This window comes from Carcharhinus amblyrhynchos, chromosome 2 (assembly GCF_965287045.1).
Source record: "Carcharhinus amblyrhynchos chromosome 2, sCarAmb.v2.hapA, whole genome shotgun sequence".
In the NCBI taxonomy this organism is placed as follows: domain Eukaryota; kingdom Metazoa; phylum Chordata; class Chondrichthyes; order Carcharhiniformes; family Carcharhinidae; genus Carcharhinus; species Carcharhinus amblyrhynchos.
Window position 1 is genome coordinate 54,326,490 of NC_137325.1, and position 25,679 is coordinate 54,352,168.

Below are 25,679 nucleotides of genomic sequence, written 5' to 3' on the forward strand. Positions count from 1 at the left end.
TGCTCAAAATGTATAATCAGACCACATTTTGTGTACTGGTCACAGAGTAAATCCAGAGAATTAGAACCCCTAGCTAAGACTGGTGCAAGAAAAAGATGTTTCAAACCAATTTTTAAAATATTTAAAACTGGAGAACAAGTCCTTTTACATACCAAAAATGTTGAATCATGTGAAATAGTCACAATTTTTCCATGATTTGAAGCTGTGAAATTAACTAATAAGACATTCAAGTTGACCAAACCGTGCTGACATTTATATCCCACTTGAATCTTTTTGCATCCCTCCTTACTCTATCAGCATAATCCTTTTATTCCCTTCTCCCTCATATACGTTTATCCAGTTTCCTCTAAAATGCATCTATACTATTCAACTCAACTCCCTATACTGGTGATGAATCCAGGAAGCATTTAACAAACAATTGGCTAGTGGGACTGTTGTCATTGTCTTCAGTGCTCACTCGCTAATAAGAATGATTGACCACCTAAGAAACTGTGTTATTAGTCATGCCCCTGTAGCTTCTTCCATGGCTGATGAGCCCAATCCTCGAGCCACATCTTTGACTGCACACTTGGCAGAAGGTTCCAAGAGATGGAATTAGCCTTTGGATTTGGACCCCTTTTCCAGACCTCCTCTTCCTTTGGGTGCCCTGCAGTCAGGAGGTTCTTTCAACTAGCTCTTATCTGAGCAAGGGTATCCCAAACATTGATGTCTGTGTTGCATTTGTTGAGGTAAGCCTTCAGGATGTCTTTAAAGCAATTTCCTTGTCCTGTTGTTTGGGGGCTATCCTTGAGCTGGCTGAAGATTTGATTTGGGACTCTGACACATGGCCAACCCACTGGAGTTGGTTTTGATTATGGCCTTGGTGCTGATGCTCTTGTCTCCAAGGACATTGATGTTGGTATGCCTGTCCTCCCAGCTGATGCAGAGAATCCGTCTCAGACAGTGTTGATCGTACCTCTTCAGGGCCCTCAGATGGTGTCTGTATGTAGTTCGTTTCTGAGCCATATAAAAGATTTGGGAGGACAACTGCCTTGTACGTGAGGATCTTGGTGTCAACACAAATGTTGTGTTCATTGAAGACACTCGTCCTTAGGCATCCAAAGATATCACTTGCCAATTGGATACGATGTTGGATCATTGCATCGATGTCAATCTTAGATGAGAGGTGGTTCTCCACATAGGCAAAATGTTTCATGTTTGGGAGGGTTTCTTCGTTGATCCTGATGGAGGGAGAGACCAGATCCTGTGCTGGACAGGTTGGTAAATGACCTGAGTCGTCTTGAGGTTGAGGCTGAGAATTCTTTAGTATATTTCTGCGAAGTTGTCAAATATGTTTTGGAGAATCTCTTCTGAGAGCACGGAGATAATGTCATTGCCATCTGAAGTTCCACGAATGATGTTTCCTCCTTTGTCTCCTTTTTTGAAGACAGTGACAATGATGGCAACAGGAATTTCTTCTCTCTCCCAGATTTTCAGAAAAAGCTGATGGAACTGATAGGCAATCTCTTCATGTTTGAAAAACTTCAGGGAATCCAATTCACCCTTGCAGCTTTTTCACTGGTACTCAGAAAAAAAATCCCGAGAACACTTATGGGCTATACGCATGCATAATGTTGATGTATTATGGAATTATTTAACTAAAATACGCAAGTGCTCCTCTTTGAGTTTAGCTTCAAGTGATGCTCAATTCATAGTAAATACATATAGATGAAGTAAGACTGAATAATGTATGTATTAAATATTGTCTGAAGCATATTTAAATACTACGAAGTATAGAGCATACTTTTAAATTGATTTCCATTGACAGGGATGTATTATGGATAGATTATATTTGCTTTTGCTGTACAGAGTTATGTAGTTGGCCATAAAACGATGTGTTAACCACAGTACTTATTGGTCCTAACTCAATATAAGTTAACCATACACACATGGGTATTTTTGGAATTTACATTTATTATTATTGATTTTGCAATAATACATATCCAGATAATGTCCTGATTCATGAACCTGAAACTTAGATTTCAAGTACAATAAGTGATTAGGAAGGCATATGGAATGTTGGCCTTTATTGCAAGGGGAGTGAAATGTGAAAGTAGAGAAATTTTACTGCACCCGTAGAGGGTTGTGGTGAGATCACATCTGGAATGCTATATGCAGTTTCTTATTTGAAAAAAATAATTAGAAGCAGCTCAGAACAGCATCACTTGACTCATTCATGGGATGGAGGACTTATGAGAAACGTTTGGGCCTATACCCCTTGGTGTTGAGATGAATGAGATGTGGTCTTATTGATCATAAGATTTTGAAGGGACTTGACAGTGTGGATGGTGGAAAGATGCTTCCATCTGTAGGAGAAACTAGAACCAGGGGACAAGAAAATGAGGTCTACTGTATAAGATGGAGATGAAAATTTTTGTGTCAAACACAAAATGTCTGTGGCATTCTCTTCCCCACTGCAGAAAGCTGGCCAAAAATTTATTCAAGGTGGAGTTGGGCTGAATTTCAACGGGCAAGAGTCAAGGATTATGAGGGGAAAAATGCAAAGTGGTGTTTGAGATGCAACAGATCAGCCATGTTCTTGTTGAATAGAGGAGTAGGCTTGAAGGGCTGAATGGCCTGCTCCTGCTCCTGGGCCCGACTCCTTATGCTACTGTTTCAAAGTTTATTTAACATTTTTTAACTCTTCACTAACTTTCAGTATTGCGAAAAGTATGTTTGTTAAACAGAATTTTGGAAATATATCACTCATATTCTTAGAAATGCGTACTTGTTGGCAACACTTAGATGGTACAGTATATGGAACATGAATATTGAGTGGTTCATTTATTTTTTTTTTGTGTGGTTAGGTTGGTTGGAGCACTGCTCGTGATTACTATACTTTTCTGTGGTCTCAAGTACCAGAAAATTATGCAGAAGGAATTTCATTTAATCGTGTCATTGTTTTCCAAGGTAAGCAAAGTCAAATACTTGATAGAACTCAGAACTATGTAGTTTTTTAAAAAAAGTTCCTTCTCTAGCGTGAGCTAAAATACTGCGTTGACCTAAAGCTGAAATATAAACAGCAAATGCTGGAAATACTGAGCAGGCCGTACAGCATCTGGAGTTGAACTTTGCTCATGTATTTCACAGTGCATTCTCTGGATGTTTCTGTGCTGGTTTAGTTTAAAAGCAGTTATTGTACATTGGCAATGCCAAGTTGCTTGTGAATTCACGTTATGCAATGATTTTTCCATGATTTGAAACCGAAATTAACAAATATGGTTCTATGATTAACACTTCATAAAATTAAGTGAATTGGGCATTTAAAGTTGAGAATTGTTTGCTTAAAAAATTGTATCTTGTAACAGGTTACTATCTTCCAAATGACGATGGAGAATTTTATCAGTTTTGCTATGTAACACACAAGGGAGAAATACGGGGAGCAAGTACACCTTTTCAGTTTCGCGTGCCATCTCCCACAGATGATCTGCTTACCATGGAAGATGATGCAAACTCTGATATGCTGGTGGTGACAACAAAAACTAGTTTTCTTGAGGTAGGATGTGTCCAATTTTTATTTAAATATCAATGTTCAAAATAAGTGCAGTGGCAACCAAGTGTACAGAATATATTTAGATCTTGTCCCTATAGAGATTTTATTAAATGAGTTAAAAATATATACATAAGTTAAAACATTTCTAATACTCAAAACATATTAGTGCATAGGCTATGAATGCAACTTTTGAGAACCATCATTCAAATTTTTTGGTTCTTTTAATATTGCCATTAACTTTGATCAGAATGCAACATGTTGAAAGACTACTTTGCTTGATTTATTCCTCCATGCTGTCCATATAATTGAACATTTTGGATTCAGTTTTATCAACTGTATCAAACAACCACAAAAGCTCCCACTTTTCAAAATATTCTACATATTTTAGTTTTGTGCTGCAATAAAACATATCCATTAATCAGTTAGGGGCCACTCTTGGTTAAATTTGGCTCCCTCAGTTGGGTAAGGCACTTTCTGGTGATCTCTTAGAAGGTATTGGGATAGTTATAGTTGACTTCAGCATGCCTGGTTTTGGGACAGAAATTTGGGATTCATGCTCCAGAGAACATAACTATCCCTGTTCTTATTTATATGCATAGATGAAATAGAATATAAGAAATAGGACCTGGAGTAGACTGACAAGATCATAATTGATCATGCAGCTAACTTAGCTCCAGCTTTCTATATCATTCCCACATCCCTGAGTATCAGCCTCCTATCTTGAATCTCTTCAATAAATGTGCATCCACAGCTCTCTGGGATAGATGAGATTCACCAAGAATATTCTTTCTTCTATGCTCACAGAAGAAGACGAGGTACTTGTCCCTAAAACAAAATATTACAGATGTTTGGGTTCTGATGAAAAGTCATACACACTCCACAGATTCTATCTCAATTGCGAAGTGTCGTTTTCTAAGATGGTGGCAGGGTGATGGAACTTTATTTCCCCCCTCGATGTTTCAGCTATCACAATAAGCTAATGTCAGCTCTCCTGCAGTTAGTGAAAAGTGGGGCATCCATGTTCGCTTCCTAGTTATGTTTAATTACATAGTTCAGCTGAGGCAGCTCTAGGGATCCAGTAGTGTGCAGGAGAGGAAAACCTACCAAGTTATCCAGTTTTTGAATGCTGTCAAGTGATCCCTGATTGATCTAGTCCTCTTCAAACTTGGAGGTTCCTTCATTTGAATATCATAACACTGACCATCAAGGCTGCTACACAAATATTGATTGAAATATTAGGATTACCAGTGCTTGCAGAACTAGAGCCATTATGGAAAAAAACACCATCAGGATGGACTTATTTTTCTGAAGTTTAGAAAAAGGAGAAATGGTCACAAGATTTACAAAATTCTGAAGGAGCTCACAGGGTAGAACCTGACAGGATGTTTGCCCTGGCTTGGAGAATCCAAAACATGGGACCATAGTCGCGAGGGGCTCATCATTTAGGACTGAGATGAGGAGAAATTATTTTATCCAAATGTTTGTGAATATTTTGAATTCTCTATTTCAGAGGTTTTAGAATGCTCCATTATTGAATATATCTTTGATTCAAATGAGCAGATTTTTGCTGTTCCAGTAAATCGGGATATGAAGAGTGGAGAGGAAAGTGGAATTGAAGCTGAAGGGTGACGCAGCATTACTGTCTCACAGCGTCAGGGATCTGAGTTCCACTCCGGCCTCAGGTCACTGTTCGTGTGGAGTTAGCACATTGTCCCCATTTCTGTGTGGGTTTCCTCTGGGTGCATTAGTCTCCTCCCACAGTCCAAAGATGTGAGGGTTCAATTGATTAGCCATGTTAAATTGCTGCTGAGTATCAGCTGGACTAGCATGGTGAAGTACGTGGGGTTATGGAGATAGGACCTTGGTGGGATTGTTGTCAGTACAGGCTTGATGGGCTCATTGGCCACCTTCTGTGCTGTAGGGATTCTAAGATTAGCCATAATTGTACTGAAAGGCGGAGCAAGTGCAATAGGCCCTGTGCTCTACTCCTGTTTCTTATGTTATAAAAATTGATTAACATTTACACAACTTGCATCTTAATACCATCTTGGTTAAATTATGTTTTGTGGCCTCGTTAATATCTACCTACTTGCATTTTCAAAAGATTTTATAAAGCAACATTTTCTTCATTAGCTGCTTGTCACTTTAGCATCTTAGGCAGTTTAGTAAAGTTGACACTTTTTTGTCTGCCAGTCAACACCAGTTGTTGGGTTTAAGATTCTAATTTAATGTCCCAGTGATATGCCATAATTGCTGTCTGGTATTTTCTGATACGTAGATTTTAGAAAGATGAAGCCTATTCCAACCTCCACAAAAATGCCTCAAGCAACAGCCTTATTCATTGTAATGTTTTGCAGGCTACAAGAAAGCTTGAGTTTCATTTCTCCAAGCATAAAGACCTCAGATTACAGTTATGTCATTATCCTGACTAACCCAAAAAGTTCTGTCATGGGTCTGATAAATGTAGCTGTGAGTTAATTAACCTCCAGGGTTTTAACTTGCTTTTCTAATGTGGGCAACCACAAAATATGTATGGGAGCGTTTTCACCTTTGCACATTTCTGCCCTTGTCTCTTGAAGACGCTGACTTTGTTGAGTGTTGTTTCAGCGAGTGCTGCCCACCCCATAATTACTCCAATGAATAGCCATCTGGCAAAGGAAGAAGCTGAAACCAATCAGTCTTTCACATGGGTTTATTCTCAAAACTTAGCATAAGTGCAGACTACTTTTCCTTTCCACATAGCTCCCCATACAGGTGGAAATCGGTTCTTGTTCTAATCTTCCCCAATTAATATCTGCTGCTCTTAATAGAATTAAAGCATGCACTCCATTGTTGCAGCATTTGCAACATTAACAGTACAACTGACTATTTTTCCTTTTTTGAAAAAACGAATGGGGCATCCAGTTGTATAAGATATCACAGACAAGTTCAGATTTTTCATTTTTCCAACATAAGAACATAAGAAATAGGAGCAGGAGTAGGCCATCTAGCCCTTCGAGCCTGCCCCGCCATTCAGTAAGATCATGGCTGATCTGTTATGGCTCAGTTCCACTTTCCCGCCCTCTCCACATAACCCTTAATCCCCTCTCTTATCAAGAACCCATCAACCCGCTTCTTAAAAATATTTAGCGAGGCAGCCTCCACCACTTCAACGGGCAGAGAATTCCAGAGATTCACCACCCTTTGAGTGAAGAAGTTCCTCCTCAACTCCGTTCTAAACCGCCTCCCCTTTATCTTGAGGCTGTGCCCCCTAGTCCTACTGTCTTTTTTGAGCGGGAAGAGTCTCTCCACCTCTATCCTATCCATCCCATTCATCATCTTATACGTCTCAATGAGATCTCCCCTCATTCTTCTAAACTCTAACGAGTACAAGCCTAGTTTATTCAGCCTCTCCTCATAGCTCAATCCCCTCAACTCCGGTATCAGCCGAGTAAACCTCCTCTGCACTCCCTCCAGGGCCAAAATGTCCTTGCGCAGGTGCAGCGCCCAAAACTGCACACAGTACTCCAACTGCGGCCTCACCAATGCCCTATACAGCTGCAGCAAGACCTCCCTACTTTTATATTCAATCCCCCTTGCTATGAAGGCCAGCATCCCATTCGCCTTCCTGACCACCTGCTGCACCTGCAAGCTTTGGTTTGAACATCTGCTTTGGTTTGAACGCAAAAAGAGTATCCATAATAGCTTAGTAAGATTTTGGACAGGGGTGACTTTAGTCAGACACATCTGAAGGCTGGCTCACTTTCTCATTGCTGTGTAAACAAATTTTGACATTAAAACCTATTTAAGTCTCTGCTCAACACTTCACAGGTTTGAAGAATGTATCAGTTGTGCTCTGTACAATGTAGTCCAGTACCTGAACGCTAAATTAGCATGATTTACTTCAATTAGAGTTAACCGGAGGTGGAAGTTATGCCCATTTAAAGCATGAGATTGACAACACACTACGGAACAGTAGCTGTGGGCATCCTTCCTCTATACATCTCTTTTCACCAATTCTATCTTCTGTCATTGTTCTCGTAACTAAAACACCATATGATTAAGGTAAAAGTTGTTAGTTTTTAACCTATTATTGACCAAACAGTACTTGGTTTTGAGCCTGTTTTAGAATCTGCTGAGTTAAGGGGAAACCAGAAATGACCACAATAATAATTGACAGCAGCTGTGAAAATTGATTAAATCTGCATGTACTATAACCATCATTGCAGGATACTATATGTATGAATACAAATATGATAAGAAAATAGCTCACAGAAATAATTTTTGCAAACCAAGAAATGTTAAGCTATTGTCATCTGATTTTCACTCTTCACTGTAAAGTTTGGATTCCTATTTGCGTTCCTCTTTCAACACGGAAGTTGGCTTGTTGATGCAATATTATAAATTGGACCTGTAATTTATATATTCAGCAAAGGATTGAAGTGCTACTAAAGGAAAAAGAGGAGCTGTTGAAGACTAAGTCTGGACTTGAAGAAGAAGCTGTCCAGTTAGGGGAGCGCCTGGAAAAATTTGAAAAAGAAATTCACCACGAGAAAGAAGTCTGTGACCAAATCAAAAAGGATTACAAGGTACACATTTTAGATTTATGTTGGTGTGTTTGTTACACTTGGACTAAGAAAGAAAACCTTGGGAATTAACTTTCTATTTGATGTGATATTTTTATTTTCTAACTGAAAAATATGGTAAGTATTTTTGTTATCTCAAAATGATGTTAACTGTGAGGTGAACTATATGTTTGCTTCTGACCTCAACAATATTGGTGAAGCTGTTTATGGATATGGGCTCTGCCCTGAGAGTCAATATGGATTTGTCCAGTTCCAGAAAGTTATTGATAAATGTTACCCTGTTAATCGGCCAGGTTTTTAAAACCATTATTAATTTTTAACCCCAAAAGCTCAAGTCAGTGATCATGGATTGCTGAGTAATGAGAGTTGCTACCTGGTTGCATGTCTTTAAAAATAAATAGAGGCATAGAAGTTTACAGCATGGAACAGGTCCTTTGACCCACCTTGCCCATGTTGCCCAGTTTTTACCACTGAGCTAGTCCCAGTTGTCTGTATTTGGCCCATATCCCTCTATTCCCATCTGACCCATGTAACTGTCTAAAATTTTGAAATTGAAGCAACAAGTTTATTTTGTTGGAACGTATTTCTTTTTTTTAATGTTTGAAGTACAGCTATTCCTATTGTACAAGTTGTCTTCCAATTTAAAATGTTTATTTTACATTCCAGCACTTTCAGCATTAACCCAGAGAGCAAAAATGAAGTAAAATAAAGATTATTTATTAGTCACAGGAAAGGCTTACATTAATACTGCAATGAAGTTACTCTGAAATTCCCCTAATCGTCACACTCCAGCACCGTGTTTGGGTCAGTGCACCAACCAGCACGTCCTTCAGACTGTGGGAGGAAACTGGAGCACCTGGAGGAAACCCATGCAAACACGGGGAGAACATGCAAACTCCAAATAGGCAGTGACCTAAGCTGGGAATCGAACCCAGGTCCCTGGCGCTGAGAGGCAGCAGTGCTAACCACTGTGCCACCGTGTGGTGAAAATCTTGCAGGGTAGTTATACACTGCCCTTTTATGTTTGAACAATTGAGCACCTCTTGTATTATACTGTAGAAACTTAATAAAAAAAAGGCACCCTTTTGTGAAAGTGGAAGTAAGTGAATTTGCATGAACTAAATCACAAAAATATATATTCACACCTAACTTATAGTCAATGATATTAACATGGCATAAACATTTTGTGGATTGCCCTTTGAATTATTCCTCTCAATGATTTGAAAGCATAATTTTTCTAGTAGATGGGTTGTTTGGAGAACTCCATGGTCTGAATAGTTAGAAGTCTCTCTGCATCTGAAACAGAAAATATAGATTTTATTTAGATAATTAACCAAGTTGATTCAAGTTCCATTAATAATGTTTTGAGCTGTTTTAAAACTTCGTCACCACATGTTTACATCTGATTTTTGGATTGCAGCCTCAATATAGTTCCTTTTAGACAGTACTTTTGTCTTGACCTCAGTCGGGTAAAATTAAGAATGTGGTTCCAAATATAAAAGCACGTGGTTTATTTTGATAATGGTTCTTGTTGGGCTACTCAGGAAGTAATGTTTATTTCCTTGATAGCTCTGTTCTACAAAATACTATCTTTGTAGGAAGGAGGATAGAGATCAAGGGAAAGGTGTTATTTTAAGAGAGAAAAATTGATTTTAAGAAAAATTTCATTAATAAATCTCCTTTCAGGTATTGGCAGTTCAAATTTCTACCTCGAAAGTGGTCCCAACATTTCTTGTTGACACTCCAGAAGCAGGAACTTGAACAGTATTTTCTCAATCATTTTCTTCCATACTCCCTTCAACCTACCCATTGTATTGATGAAATGTATATGTGCAGTTGCAGGCATTGCTTGGTCGCTTCATTTCTGTCCTCAGTCTCATCACAAGCTTCTATAGCTTTCTATTATTTTTTTCATGGCATGTAGGTGTTACTAGCTAGGCCAGCATCTTTTGTCCATCCCTAGCTGCTTATGAGAAGACAGCGGTGAGCTGCCACCTTGATCGACCATGAGGTGCAAGTCTGCCAAAAATGCTCTTAGAAAGGGAGTTCCAGGATTTTGATTCCCTGACAGTGAAGAAAGGGTGATCTAGTTAAAAGTCAGGATGGCATGTAGCTTGGAGGGGAACTTGCAGGTGATGGGATTCTTAGGCTGATTAGCACTATTGCCTCACGGCGCCAGGGACCCGGTTCAATTCTGGACTCGGGTCACTGTTGTCTTTGCTCATTCTCCTCTTGTCTGCATGGGTTTCCTCCAGGTGTTCCAGTTTCCTCCCACACTCAAGTTGTGTGGGTTAGGTTGATTTGCTAAGCTAAATTGCCTTTAGTGTCAGGGGTACAGCAGCGAAAATACATGCAGCTACCCTTTAGGGCCTGGCTGGATTTGTTGGGGAACATTTGAATGGGAAGGGGACAAATATCTTAGCTGGGAGGTTAGCTGGAGTGTTTCGGCAGGGTTTAATAGGGAGGGGGGTGGGGATGAGACTGATAGCTTATTAGGCACTGGGATTAGGAATGAGTTGGGTGACAAGGTAGGTTTGGTTGAAAGGAAAATTATCTGGGCGAAGGAGGATCCGAGTGGGCCTGGAGGTTTGGATTGCGTCTGTTTTAATGCAAGAAGTGTAATGGGTAAAACGGATGAGCTTAGGGCCTTGATGTTGATGAGGAATTTAGATGTGGTGACGGAGATGTGGTTAAAGGAAGGGCAGGACTGGCAGCTGAATATTCCTGGGTATAAGTGTTTTAGGTGTGACAGAGGAGGGTTGAAAGGTGGTGGGGTGGTGTTGTTAGTTAAGGAGCACATGACAGCAGTGCAGAGGGAGGATAATATGGAGGAGTTAGGGATTGAGTCACTGTGGGTGTAGTTGAGGAATAGGAAGGGAGCGATTACTATGCTAGGGGTGTACTATAGACTGCCCAACGGCAGTGGAAGAAGGCATTTGTAAAGACATTTTAGATAGGTGCAGAAAGAATAGGGTTGTTGTAGTGGGTGACTTTAACCTTCCTGGAGTGGATTGGAAGGTGCCTAGAGCTGGGGGTTTGGATGGGGAGGAATTTGTAAAATGTGTGCTGGTAGGGTCCTTGGAGCAGTACATAACTAGCCCGACTAGGGAGGGGGCTATACTGGATTTAGTTTTGGGTAATGAGCCGGGGCAAGTGGTTGAGGTTGTAGCCGGCGAACATGTGGCTAACAGTGACCACAAGTCTGTCTACTTTAGGATAAAAATGGAAAAGGATGAGTGCTGTCTGAAGGGGAGGGTGCTGAACTGGGGGAAGGCAAGCTATAGCCGGATTAGGAAGGAGCTGAAGGACACCGATCGGGAGAGGTTGTTAGCAGGTAAGTCCACGGTTGGCAAGTGGGAGGCTTTCAAGGGCAAACTGAAAAGGTTGCAGGAAAGACATGTGCCGGTAAAGAGGAAGGATGGGAAAAGCAGGATTAGAGAGCCGTGGATTACAGGGGATATTGAGGACTTGGTCAGGAGCTGTACTCATCCAGACAAATTGTGCATGTTACGTCACACTCCTGACTTGTCCTTGTAGATAAATGGACAGTCAGGAGTGTGGCCAGGAAGTGAATTACTCTTTACATAATTCCTAGCCTCTGACCTGATGTTATATCCACAGTATTATATGGCTGGTCCAGTTCAATTTCTGGTCAGTGGTGGCCTCAGGAGTTTGATAGCGTGGGCTTCAGCAGTGGTAATGCCATTGTTTGGGTCAAGGCTTTAATGAGATCATAAGCTCAGCAGCCTGAGCAAAACCTAAGCTGAGTACCAGTAAGCAGGTTGTTGCTCTGTAAATGCCACTGTTGATACCACCTTCCATCACATTACTGATGATCAAGAATAGACTAATGGCCTAATAGGATTTCTCCTTTACTGTTGATGGGCTATAACTAGGTAATTTTCCACATTTCCTGTGATGCAGCTGTACTAAAAAGCTCAAGACACCAAGATTGGGGGAACAGCAAATTGTGTGGAGGGTGTGGAGAGTCTACAGAAGGATCTAGATAGGCTGGGCGAATGGGCCAGAAAATGGCAAATGGAATTTAATGTTGGCAAGTGTGAGGTGGTCCACTTTGGTAGGAAGGACTATTACTTACGGGGTGAAAAACTGCAGCAGGCGACGGTGCAGAGGGACCTCGGGGTCCTTGTGCATGAGTCGCAAAAACCCAGCTTGCAGGTGCAGCAGGTGGTCAGGAAGGCGAATGGGATGCTGGCCTTCATAGCGAGGGGGATTGAATATAAAAGTAGGGAGGTCTTGCTGCAGCTGTATAGGGCATTGGTGAGGCCGCAGCTGGAGTACTGTGTGCAGTTTTGGTCGCCGCACCTGCGCAAAGATATTTTGGCCTTGGAGGGAGTGCAGAGGAGGTTTACTAGGCTGATACTGGAGTTGAGGGGGTTGAGCTATGAGGAGAGACTGAATAAACTGGGCTTGTACTCGTTAGAGTTTAGAAGAATGAGGGGAGATCTCATTGAGACGTATAAGATGATGAATGGGATGGATAGGATAGAGGTGGAAAGACTCTTCCCGCTCAAAAAAGACAGTAGGACTAGGGGGCACAGCCTCAAGATAAAAGGGGGGCGGTTTAGAACGGAGTTGAGGAGGAACTTCTTCACTCAAAGGGTGGTGAATCTCTGGAATTCTCTGCCCGTTGAAGTGGTGGAGGCTGCCTCGCTAAATATTTTTAAGACGCGGGTTGATGGGTTTTTGATAGGAGAGGGGATTAAGGGTTATGGGGAGAGGGCGGGAAAGTGGAACTGAGCAGCAACAGATCAGCCATGATCTTATTGAATGGCGGGGCAGGCTCGAAGGGCTGGATGGCCTACTCCTGCTCCTATTTCTTATGTTCTCAGTTAAGGATACAGCTAGTTCTGGAGCACAAATCTTCAATACTAATGCCACAATGTTGTTGGGACCCATCACGTTTGCAGTATCTAGTGCTTTCATCACTTCTGTAATATCATTTGGAGTGAATCAAATTGGCTGCAGATAGGCATGTGTGATGCTCTGGCCCTCTGCAGGAGACCAAGATGGATCATCCATTCTGCATCTCCGGCTGAAGATGGTTGCAAATGCTTCAACCTTGTCTTCTGCAAGGGCTTCCCCATTATTGAGGATAGGGATATTTGTGGAGCCCTTGCCTCCAGTCAGTTGTTTAATTGTCCACAGCTGAATGTGACAAGACTATTGAGCAATTGGTTTCGGCCTTTTTTGGCATTATCTATTTCATGCTGCCTTCATTGTGTGGAATGCAAGTAGTCCTGTGTTGTAGCTTCTTCAGGTTGACACCTCATTTTTAGGTATTCCTGATGCATTCACCTGCACTTTCTTCGTTGAACCTGGGTTAATCTCCTGGTTTGTTGGTCATGTTCGAGTGGAACATATGGCAGACCTTGAGGTTGCATATTAAGGTTGTTTACAACTCTGCTGATGACCCTCGTGGATGCCTAGTTTTGAGTTGCTAGATCTGGTCGAAGTCCCATTTAGGACTGTGGTGGTGCCACACAACATGATGGGCCGAATGTTCAATTTTCCAATTTGTCAGGTAGTTGCTAGTATAGCTATATTGGTGGAGCTTGGTTGGAGGCATTACTCACTCCACAGCATATCTTCATCCTTGAGGGAGGCGGCATGATGGCATTGTGGTTAGCACAGCTGCCTCACAGTGTCAAGGACCAGGTTTGATGCGAGTCTTGGGCAACCATCTGTGTGGAGTTTGCATGTTCTCCTCATGTTTCTGCTGGGTGCTCTGGTTTCCTCCCACAGTTGAAAGATGTGCAGGTTAGGCAGGTTGACAATAATAAATTGCCCCTTAGTCCAAAGATGTGTGGGTTGGATGGATTAGCCATGGTAAATAAACAGGTAAAGTGAGTGTGAACCAAGGTGGCAGCTGGAGTATAATGAGGGGAAGTCTGATGTTATTCACTTATCTATAAGAATAGAAATGCAAAATTTCTTTACAGGTGTAAAACTTTTCAAAGTTGATGTTCAGAGAAGCTAGGGTACACTCATGCAAGGTGTGCAACATTAGCATGCAGGTACAGCAAGCAATCAGGAAGGCAAATGACATGTTACTTTTACTTGCAAGGGCAGTGGAACTCAAGAACCAAAACATCTTATGACAATTATGCAGGGCTTTGGTGAGACCACACCTGGAATATTATATGGTGTTTTAATCTCCAAATTTAAGGAAGGATGTACTTGTAATGGAAGTGGCACTGTGAAGGTTCACTAGAACCTGCATTGTGATTGCAGCTCCATGATAAGTAGCTGAGTAAATTAAGCCTATATGCTCAAGTTTAGAAGAATGAGAGGTGTCCTTATGGAAACATTACATTATTCTGAAGGGGCTTGATTGAGAGATTTGACTGAGAGACTGTTTCCTCTAGCTGGGGAATCTACAACACAAGCACAGTCTCAATACAGGCTGACGGTTTAGGACTGAGATGAAAAGAAGTTAGTCAAATGGTTGTGGAATTTTGGAGTTTTCTACTTTAGAGCATTTTGGTTGCTCCATCATTGAATATATTGCAGTTTTGGGTGCCGTACTTACGCAAGGATATTTTGGCCTTGGAGGGAGTGCAGAGGAGGTTTACTAGGCTGATGCCGGAGTTGAGGGGGTCGAGCTATGAGGAGAGGCTGAACAAACTAGGCTTGTACTCGTTAGAGTTTAGAAGAATGAGGGGAGATCTCATTGAGACGTATAAAATGATGAATGGGATGGATAGGATAGAGGTGGAGAGACTCTTCCCGCTCAGAAAGGATAGTAGGACTAGGGGGCACAGCCTCAAGATAAAGGGGGGGCGGTTTAGAACGGAGTTGAGGAGGAACTTCTTCACTCAAAGGATGGTGAATCTCTGGAATTCTCTGCCCGTTGAAGTGGTGGAGGCTGCCTCGCTAAATATTTTTAAGACGCGGGTTGATGGGTTTTTGATAAGAGAGGGGATTAAGGGTTATGGGGAGAGGGTGGGAATGTGGAACTGAGCCACGGCAGATCAGCCATGATCTTATTGAATGGCGGGGCAGGCTCGAAGGGTTGGATGGCCTACTCCTGCTCCTATTTCTTATGTTCTTATGTTCTTGAGACTAAGACAGATATTTGGAAAGGCAATTCTCCCAAAAATGCTGAATTAGCAGGAAAACTGTTCTAAAACCTGACTGTTCTGACAATTCTGCTTCTCACCTGAATCTCCGCACTCTGTGCACTTGAAGAGGTCCCAGTTGTGAATCTCACCTGGAGCGGGCCTATTCGTGCCAGAGTTTGACAGTTCTGAAGCTTTGCGCATGCGCAGTGGCCCCAAACTGTTAAACTCCTGTTTGCTGGCCAGTCCGGGACCCCCTCTGTGCTGCCCCTCCAGGCCCTCCCACAGCCCGATTGCAGCCCCCACAACAATTTCTGGGCCAGCCCTGACACCGCCCCCCACTTCTGTCTCGGAGCGCCCCGATGCCCAGGCCCCATTCCCTAGCAGTGGCGTTTCCATCTCACCTCGGTCGACTCCTTCCCGCCTGTCTCAATCGCTGCCCTCCCTCCAGTCCAGACCGATCCCAGTGCAGTGTGGCAGCGGGACCCCCTCACCCCTACCAATTGCATCTAGGCCCTGCCCCCTGGCAGTGCCCAATGTTGTGGGCAGTGTCAAGGTGCCCCCGGGCATGGGCACTTTGCCCCTTGGGCCGTGCTGGGGGCACAGTCTGGTACTGCCACAGTGCCTATGCCCAGGGGGCACCCCCTGCCACCCAACCCGCCGGGGGCCCCGATTACTCCCCTTCATTCTTTAAAGTAGATTAAAAACAGATTTAAATAACTGCCTTCGCACTGGTTTTAGCATGGTCTGGCCAGCGACTGTTTGCTGGCTCTGGGGAATGCGCATGTGTTGCCGGTGCACATGCAAATCCCCGTTCAAGGCCGCTGATGCGCGTCTCCTGGCCAGACCCTCCAGAAAAGTGGCGGGCTACAATGGGAGAATTGCAGCCTTGGTGTCTCAGGGAATCATGGAAAATGGGGAGCTGGTGGGAAAATGGAGTTGAGGAGGTAGAAGATCAACTATGACTATATTGAATAGTGGGTCAGGCTAAAGGGACCATGTGGCCTCCTATTCCTGTTTCTTGGTATTTAACCATACCCCTCACTATGTTGTTCCAGTACAGTTACAATACTGGTATCTATGCACAAAATGGGAAATTACCCTGGTGTGCACTTTTCACAGAAAGCAGCACAAATGACCAGCAATTTGTTTTCCTGTTTTCAAATTCCTTCATGACTCAGCCTTTGCTATCTGTCCAACCTGCTTAACACACACTAAACTAGTCCCAATCATGTGAAAAGTGATGCAGGAGTCCCCAGCAGGGACATCGAGCAGTAGTTGCCTACTAATAGCTCCTGCTCACTGAGGCTCAGTTAGAATTTTTGTCAGGACCACTTGGCTGAAGACTTAACTACCAACCAGGGATGTAATCTGAATTTCTGAGGTGTCTTTGACATCAACAGTGAATTTGACTGTGACACTCAGAAGCACTAGTAAAACAGAGGTCACTGCAAATCAGTTAGAAAACTGGCTGGACTTATATGTGGCACAAAAGTTAGTGTTTTCCAATGACCCACAACCATTCATCTCAATCCACGTTTTTTGGAACAGTGCCCAAGGGCCAACCATCTTCAGTAATTACATTAATGATATTCTCACCATGATAACATCAGGTGTCAATGTCACGTACGTGTGTTCAGCTCCTTTTGCAGTTCTTCATGTAAATATGAATGACTTCATTCTGACTGCCAATTTTCATCTCTGGAATGGCTCTAACATAGTAGAAAATCCCAAGGCTCTTCATGGAAGCTTTCTCAAACAAAATTTGACACCAAGCCACATTATTCAAATAGGTGACCAAAAGCTAGTCAATGCGGGAAGTTGAGAAATCCCTCTTGAAAGGGGGCGGGGCCGAAATGGGATGGGCAATAGAATCAGCATTGGAGGAGAGTTATAGGAGGGTTGACGGGCTGGAGCAGGTTATACAGATAGCAAAGGCTGAGTCATGAAGGAATTTGAAAACAGGAATGCAAATTGCTGGTCAGAACCATTGTATGGTAGTGAAGACAAACAGAATTGGTGCAAGTTAGGATGTGGACCAAAGGGTTTTGGATGACCTCCAGTTCACTGAGGGTGGTAGGCTGTCCAGCATGTAGATAAGTGTGGATAATATTTTCTTCCAATTAAGTATTAGGAAGCTGCTGTCTGTGGTCTTCACCACAAATTCCAATCCTGAGTTGCTGACACCATCCCTCTCCCTGCCATTCACAACCGTGGGGCCATAATTGCCCCGACATGAGTTCTCAATCTTGCATTCATGACATTACTTGGATTGCCTCTTTCCACTTCTCTAATATTACCCAATCTTCCAGTGCCTCAGCTTACCTGCTGAACCCTGTTCCTGTGTTATCTCTAGACTTTACTATTGCGATACGCTCCTGGCTAACAGTCCAGATTCTGTCCTCTAAGTTTGAGGTGATTCTAAACTCTGCTGCCTGTGTCCTAACTCGCACCAAGTCCTGTTCACCCCTGTCCTTGCTCAGCTGCATTAGCACCCAGTTAATCAATGTGTTCATTTTAAAATTTTAATTCTAGTTTTCAAATCCATCCTTCTCCTGGTTCCCCTCTGTTTTTATAAATTTGCTCCAGCCCCACAACTTTTCAAGATGAACTCCCGATATTGAATTCTGTCCATCTGAGAATTCCTTGTTTTAGTTGTTTTAGCATTGGTGGCCCTGCCTTCAGGTGCTTGGGCCCTAAGCTCTGGAATTCGTTCCCTAAAACTCTTCACCACTCTGCCTTTTGTTTTATAAGGCGTCTTTCTAAGTCTACCTTTTGGACAAGCTTTTGGCCATCCACCCTAATATGATTTTGTGGATTGGTGTCATGTTTTATTTTCTAAAGCTTCAATGTAGTGCTTTTGGACCTTGTTTAGATTAACACTGCATAAGTACAAATTGTTGCTGTTGTCATTTGGATGGAGCAGTAAAAACGCCCAAGAAGCTCAACACCATCCAGATTGAAGAATATTGGCATTTCATCCAGTCTGCTGAACACTGGTGTAAGTGTTTACAGTGTGTACCACCTGAAAGATGCAACTTACCATTCCTTTTGGCAGTATCTGCCTAGCCTGAGAACCCCACTATCTGTAAGGACAAGGGCAGCAAGTGCATGTGAATAATCATCACATCCATTATCCATGCTACATAACACTTCAATTGGACATCATTCATTCATTCATTGCTGAGTCAAAATCCAGGAACTCCCTACCTAACAGCATTGTGGGAGAATCTTCACCATACATTGCAGCAGTCCAAGAACATAGCTCACAATCATTTTGTCATAGCATTTAGGGTTGGACAATAAATTCTACCCTTGCCCAAGACAGTCACAGCTTGAGAATGAACATAAAAAAGCCACATGCTGTTGTATGCCATGACTGCTGCAGCAGTGATTTTCTTCAATGTTCAACTCAGAAACAGGTAAAACTAACTGCATAAAGTTCACTTTCCAAAATTTTTAATGTAAAAAGTAATGAGTGTCTTGGAGTGTTCAAGCTTCTATTTTAACTGTTTTCTAAGGGACAGAATTATTTTTCAATATAAACAAAAGCTGCTTTACCTAGTCCTTAATTTTCAAAGAATTGAAGAGGCTTCCAATATGACCACAATCTGTCTGAGAACGTTTCGGTATTGGTGGTAAACCCACCAAGATGGCTGTTTTGGTTGATTTATGTTTTACCAATTGTCCTATTGGTGAGACGCAGTATGGGTTCATGAAGGGAAGGCCATGTTTGACTAATTTGGTAGAATTCTTTGAGAAGATTACATGTGCAGTGGACAATGAGGAATTTGTGTATCTGGATTTCCAGAAGGCATTTGACAAGGTGCCACATCAAAGACTGCCATTTAAGATAAAAGTGCATAGTATTACAAGTGATGTATTAGCATGGATAGAGGTTTCATTAACGAATAGAAAGCAAAGAGTGGGTGTTTTTCTGGTTGGCGATCAGTGACTAGTGGTGTGCCTCAGGGATTAGTGTTGGGACTGCAATTGTTTATGATTTACATAGATGATTTGGAGTTAAGGGCCAAATGTAGTGTGTCAAAATTCGCCGATGACACTAAGATGAGTAACAGAGCAAAGTGTGCAGAGGATGCTGAAAGTCTGCAAAGGGATATCGATAGTCTATATGAGTGGGCGAGGGTCTGGCAGATGGAGTACAATGTTGGTAAATGTGAGTTCATCCATTTTAGTAGGAATAACAACAAAATGGACTGTTACTTAAATGGTAAAAAAATTGCAGCATGCTGCTATGCAGAGCGACCTGGGTATCCTTGTGCAAGAATCTCAAGGAGTTGGTTTGCAGGTACAGCAGATAATTAAGAAGGCAAATGGAATTTTGTCCTTCATTGTGAGAGGGATGGAGTTTAAAACAGTGAAGTTATGTTGCAACTGTATGAAGTGCTGCTGAGGCCACACCTGTAATACTGTGTACAGTTTTGGTCTCCTTACTTGAGAAAGGATACACTAACACCAGAGGGGGTGCTGAGGAGATTTACTTGGTTGATTCCGGAGTTGAGAAGGTTGGCTCATACGAAGAGACTGAGTAGATTGGGGCTATACTCATTGGAATTCGGAAGAACGAGAGGAGATCTTATAGAAACATATGAGATAGAAGCAGGGAAGTTGTTTCCACTGGCAGGTGAAATTAGAACTAAGGGACATAGCCTCAAAATAAGGGGAAGCAGATTTAGGACTGAGTTGAGGAGGAACTTCTTCACACAAAGGGTTGTGAATCTGTGGAATTCCCTGTCCAGTGAAGCAATTGAGGCTACTTCATTGAAAGTTTCTAAGGCAAGGATAGATAAATTTTTGAACAGTAAATGATTTAAAGGTTTTGTGAGTGGGTGGCTAAGTGGAGCTGAATCCACAAAAGGATCAGCCATGATCTTATTTAATAGCGGAGCAGGCTTGAGGGGCCAGATGGTCTATTCCTGTTCCTAGTTCTTAGGTTCTTAAACCTATTTATTCTGGCTCAAACTATTGGTAAAATATAATTTAGCTTGTAACATTTTAATCTGAATTTAGAGTTTTCTCCAAATGTGGTGAATTTCTGGGTTTGACTAACTGTAGTTATATTTATTTGACGTGAAATTGGAAGTAAAAATGAAAATCTGTCAGTTGATAATTGTAAAATGTTGGGTCAAGCTGACAAATTCAGCAGTTGAATGTTTCATCTCTTTCTGACACTTCTTGAATCATCAGAGTAAACATGGCCAGTATTTCATGCAGGCTGAGGGGAAAGCCAGAAATGCAGGCTTATAAAAAATGACTTTTAAGTTTTTGAAATGACATTCTGGCAGCATTGACAGCTTTCTCCTGATGCAAGTTCAAGTCAATGCTTGAAACAGCAAGGCATTTGAGACCCTAAGTTTCTATTTCCGTGCTCTGCCAGAAATGCTAATGAGTTCAGAGCATTTTCACAGCTTGTAATCCTTGGGCATGTTTCTGAAATGGAAAAGCAGTTTCAGATGTAAGCTTTTGATGGTGATTGCAGTGGTTAGCAACTTCATCATTTCAGCAATAGTATTGTTGCAGTCTAATTTTTTGTTACATTTAATTGTGTTTATTTAGCTTCATAGGTCAGTTTATATTTGGGTTATTCAGTTTTGTTGTATATTGAAGTTCTACATCTTTAAAGAATGCATCATAATTCTATCATCTTTTGGATCACCCTTCACATTTGTGAATGAATGAAAAATTTTAAAGACTTTCAGAAGTCTAAAAAATGATGTTGTTGCAAGCTTGAATTTTGTTGGTTTTGCTATTCTTTTAACACCATAATGTGCAAAACATGATTCGGAGTTTTTTCATTGAACCTATAAATTAGCACTGACTTGGTAGGTTTAAAAAATTTAATTTTAAGAATTTTGTTTTTTTTGCACATTAGAATGAAAATTAAAAATATTGTGTGACTTTAACAAAAGTAAAGCAGGCAGTGATGCAGTGGTATTGTCACTGGTCTAAGTAATCCAGAGATCCAAGGTAATGCTCTGTGGATCTGTTTTCGAATTCCACCATGACAGATAGTGAAATTTGAATTCACTAAAAATCCAGAATTAAATATCTAATGATGACCATAAAATCAGTGTCATAAAAATAACCTGTTTGGTTCACCTATGTCCTTTAGGAAAGGAAATTAGCTATCGTGACCTGGCCTGGCCCTTCCCATTTCTGAGCTACATATTGCCCCTCTGCAACATTATGTAAATGCACAGTGTTGGTTTTATTCTTGGGTATGCCATTGACTCCTCCACTCTACCTCATCATCACCTCCCTTGATTCCTCTGATATTCATAAATTGTCCACTGCTTATCTGACACTTACTCAAAAAGCAGAAATTTCTGTAATTAAATACTGGGTAGATTAAAGCCATTGTTTTCATTCAGTGCTCCAACTTCATTTCCCTCGCAACATTTGGAAACTTGCATCAATTAAATGCACCTGTGTAGTTAAATTCAAATAATTGAAAGTATTTTCTGTGTGTAAAAGTTTTGAATTCTAATTTGATGCCTTGCTTAATTAATAGGATTTTTTTACACTTGTTTAACTAGGATCTCTTCCAGAGCTCAGAAGCTTTAAAATTTGAGAAAGAAGACGTTGACAAAAAGTATAAAGAAGCAGCTGCAAAAATTACTCAACTTGAAGAAGACATAGTGACTGCTAATCAAAAAGCCATTGCAAAGGAAACTGAATTAGACAGGTATAAAACCGAAAACCGCCCCCGTGCTGTGTGCGAAAACCGCCCTTGTGCTGTGTGCGAAAACCGCCCTTGTGCTGTGTGCGAAAACCGCCCTTGTGCTGTGTGCGAAAACCGCCCTTGTGCTGTGTGCGAAAACCGCCCTTGTGCTGTGTGCGAAAACCGCCCTTGTGCTGTGTGCGAAAACCGCCCCCGTGCTGTGTGCGAAAACCGCCCCCGTGCTGTGTGCGAAAACCGCCCCCGTGCTGTGTGCGAAAACCGCCCCCGTGCTGTGTGCGAAAACCGCCCCCGTGCTGTGTGCGAAAACCGCCCCCGTGCTGTGTGCGAAAACCGCCCCCGTGCTGTGTGCGAAAACCGCCCCCGTGCTGTGTGCGAAAACCGCCCCCGTGCTGTGTGCGAAAACCGCCCCCGTGCTGTGTGCGAAAACCGCCCCCGTGCTGTGTGCGAAAACCGCCCCCGTGCTGTGTGCGAAAACCGCCCCCGTGCTGTGTGCGAAAACCGCCCCCGTGCTGTGTGCGAAAACCGCCCCCGTGCTGTGTGCGAAAACCGCCCCCGTGCTGTGTGCGAAAACCGCCCCCGTGCTGTGTGCGAAAACCGCCCCCGTGCTGTGTGCGAAAACCGCCCCCGTGCTGTGTGCGAAAACCGCCCCCGTGCTGTGTGCGAAAACCGCCCCCGTGCTGTGTGCGAAAACCGCCCCCGTGCTGTGTGCGAAAACCGCCCCCGTGCTGTGTGCGAAAACCGCCCCCGTGCTGTGTGCGAAAACCGCCCCCGTGCTGTGTGCGAAAACCGCCCCCGTGCTGTGTGCGAAAACCGCCCCCGTGCTGTGTGCGAAAACCGCCCCCGTGCTGTGTGCGAAAACCGCCCCCGTGCTGTGTGCGAAAACCGCCCCCGTGCTGTGTGCGAAAACCGCCCCCGTGCTGTGTGCGAAAACCGCCCCCGTGCTGTGTGCGAAAACCGCCCCCGTGCTGTGTGCGAAAACCGCCCCCGTGCTGTGTGCGAAAACCGCCCCCGTGCTGTGTGCGAAAACCGCCCCCGTGCTGTGTGCGAAAACCGCCCCCGTGCTGTCATTATCCCTAATTGACATTCCCATCAGAGTTCATAATTATTGGAGCAACTTTTGTTCATTCCACTCTAGTGCAACAGTGTCTTCCCACAATTTGTATTTCAGTATCATCTGGCTGCACTCCCTGTCAGCACTGTATTGCTGTTATGTTTTCTCCTCTCTTTATTGGCAGCATATCTTTCCAAATAGGTACTTTTATGTACAAGACACTTTTCTTATGGCTAGAGTAAGGTAAGAATAACTTCCATTGAATCGAGGCAGCATTTGACAAAGTGTGACATCAAAGAGCCAATGAGGTCATTGGAAATAGGGAAATCTCCATATGGGCTGATGTCATATCCAGCACAGAGGAGGAGGATTCTGGTTGTTAGAACTCCATTATTTCAAACCCACGGCATTGCTTCAGGAGTTCCTCCGAATAGTTGGTATTTTAGGCCCAACTATATTTAGTTGACTCATTAATTAGTTTCCTTCTAACAGAAGTGGGGATGCGTGCTGATAATTGCAGTGTTCAATATTATTCGCAGCTCCTCAGATACAGTCACTGTCCACATGCAGCAAAACCTGGACAATTTTCTGAGCTGATAGATGACAAGTAACACTTGTTCTATCCAAGCCCCAAGCAATGGCCATCTCCAACAAGGAGGAGAACCTGTCCATCTCCTTTCAATGGCATTACTATTGTTGCCTCTTCCACCAACATCATATATGACTAGAAACTGGATCATCTATATCAATACTGTAGCTGTAAAAGCAGATCAGAGCCTGAGAATTGTATGGTGAGCAACTTGCTTTATAATTCCCAAAGCATATCCACCATATACAAAGTTCAATTCAGGAATGTGATTTTGTTTTTATTTTTCATTTTGGGATGTGGTCACTGCTGGCCATATCAGCATTTATCACTCATCCCTAATTGATTTGAGAAGGTGGTGAGCAGCATCATTGAACCACTGCAGTCCATGTGGAGAGAGTTTCATGATATTTACCTGGCAACAGTGAAGGAACAGTGATATATATTCCAAGCCAGGATGTGAATGACTTGGAGGGGAATTTCCAGGTGGTGGGGTTCCCACTGCATCAGCTGCCCTTGTGGTCCTAGGCAGTAGCAGCTGTGGTTTGGAAGCTGCTGTATAAATAATACTCATCACTTGTCTGGCTGTGTGCGCAACCCCAGTGACTCTTTGAAGTTCAATACTGCCTACTTGATTGGCAATCATCAATTATCCTAATTATTTGCTCCCTCATCACTCTCTTCAGTGTGTACCATCTACAGAATGCACTGCAGTAATTCACCAAGGCTCTTTCCACCTCTGCCACCCAGAAGAACAAGGGCAGCCTATTCATGGGAATAGCTCCACCTGAAAGCTCCCTTTTAAGTTGGTTGCCATCTTAATTTATTCATAGTAGCCAGGTCAAGAGCTTGCTCCCAAACAGCATGAGGTAATAGCTAAAACATATGGGCCTGAATTTTTGGCTTGTCAGGTACACGTGCATGGTTGGGCACAGGGTGTAATTTCATGCAGCCTGACAACTTAACAGTCAATGTGAAATGCATTCTATGAAAGCTTGAGTACTGCTGGAGAGGATGGGAGCTGAGAAAAGGGAGTGTGTGGGTTGGTTTCCAGTATATTCCCTCAGAGGGACAGACACTGCGGAGCTAACTCGGAGCTGCTGACCAACGGAAAGAAAACCTAAGTGAAAACTATTCCATGAATGTCTAGGCAGCACAACCATACAAAGATCTCATTTCTTAATTATATTTGAACTGTGGATCAACGTTGCAGCTTAAATGTAAAGGCCTGCATGAACATCAGTGTTGGCAGTGAGGGATAGACAAAACGTTGGCCTAGCCAGCGATGCCCAAATCCTGTAAATGAGTTGAAAAAATGATGAAACATATTTCCTGCAAATAGGTCATTTTATGAAAAATGTTTTTCTCAAAAGACTGGTGTCTCCTTGTCTTCTGCAGTCTAAATTTCAGCTTTGCTTTACTTCAGAATCCAAAATTACTTGTATCTTAAAAACTTCTATAAAGTGGTAGTTAACTAGTACTAGGGATGTCGTGTATGAAATCCGTGTTGGTTAAAATGTCATTTTTACCTTCTGCTGGTCATGATAGCTGGCATGGTAACACAGTAGTTAGCACTGCTGCCCCTCAGCTCCAGGACCCCAGGCTCAATTCTGACCTTGGTCGCTGTGTAGAGTTTGCACAGTTTCCCTGTGTCTGCTTATTGCTCCTCTGGGTGCTATGGTTTCCTCCCACAGCCCAAAGATGTGCAAGTTAGGTTGCTTGGCTATCCTAGTGTCAAGGGGATTAGCAGGGTAAATGTGTGGGGTTGTGGGAATGGGACCTGGGTGGGATAACGGTAGGTGCAGAGTCAATGAGCCAAATGGCCGCCTCCTGCACTGTAGGGATTCTATGTATTGCTTGAGTAAACTTGCTGTATTACAGAAATATCGAATAACTTTTGACATTTATGCTATAATGTTGCAACTAATGTGATGGCTGCCTGTTGTGCTGCAAAATTATTTGGAAAAGTAGAAATAACTAGTTATTTTACCACTTTACAGCAAGTTTCTTGACAGATTTTAAATAATAAGTTGCTAAAATAGCAACATGTAATGTATTGTGAGTTAACAAAACGCACCAGACTTTTCCTACATATCTTTTATGCATTTCGAAGTCTAAAGTTTTGATTTTAGTTAGAAATTCTATCAAATTTCAATAAAG

General features: G+C 42.5%; 1 protein-coding gene across 4 annotated transcripts in view; it reads left to right on the forward strand.

Moving 5' to 3' along the window:
* tax1bp1b (Tax1 (human T-cell leukemia virus type I) binding protein 1b) overlaps positions 1 to 25,679 on the forward strand; it is a 140,000-nt gene that overhangs the window by 40,248 nt on the left and 74,073 nt on the right. For all 4 annotated transcript variants that reach the window (XM_080205907.1, XM_080205882.1, XM_080205890.1 and 1 more), the window contains exons 3-6: positions 2,847 to 2,949; positions 3,348 to 3,535; positions 7,942 to 8,100; positions 21,737 to 21,885. In XM_080205907.1, the coding sequence (XP_080062033.1) occupies positions 2,847 to 2,949; positions 3,348 to 3,535; positions 7,942 to 8,100; positions 21,737 to 21,885 (599 nt within the window). The remainder of the gene's footprint in view (positions 1 to 2,846; positions 2,950 to 3,347; positions 3,536 to 7,941; positions 8,101 to 21,736; positions 21,886 to 25,679) is intronic.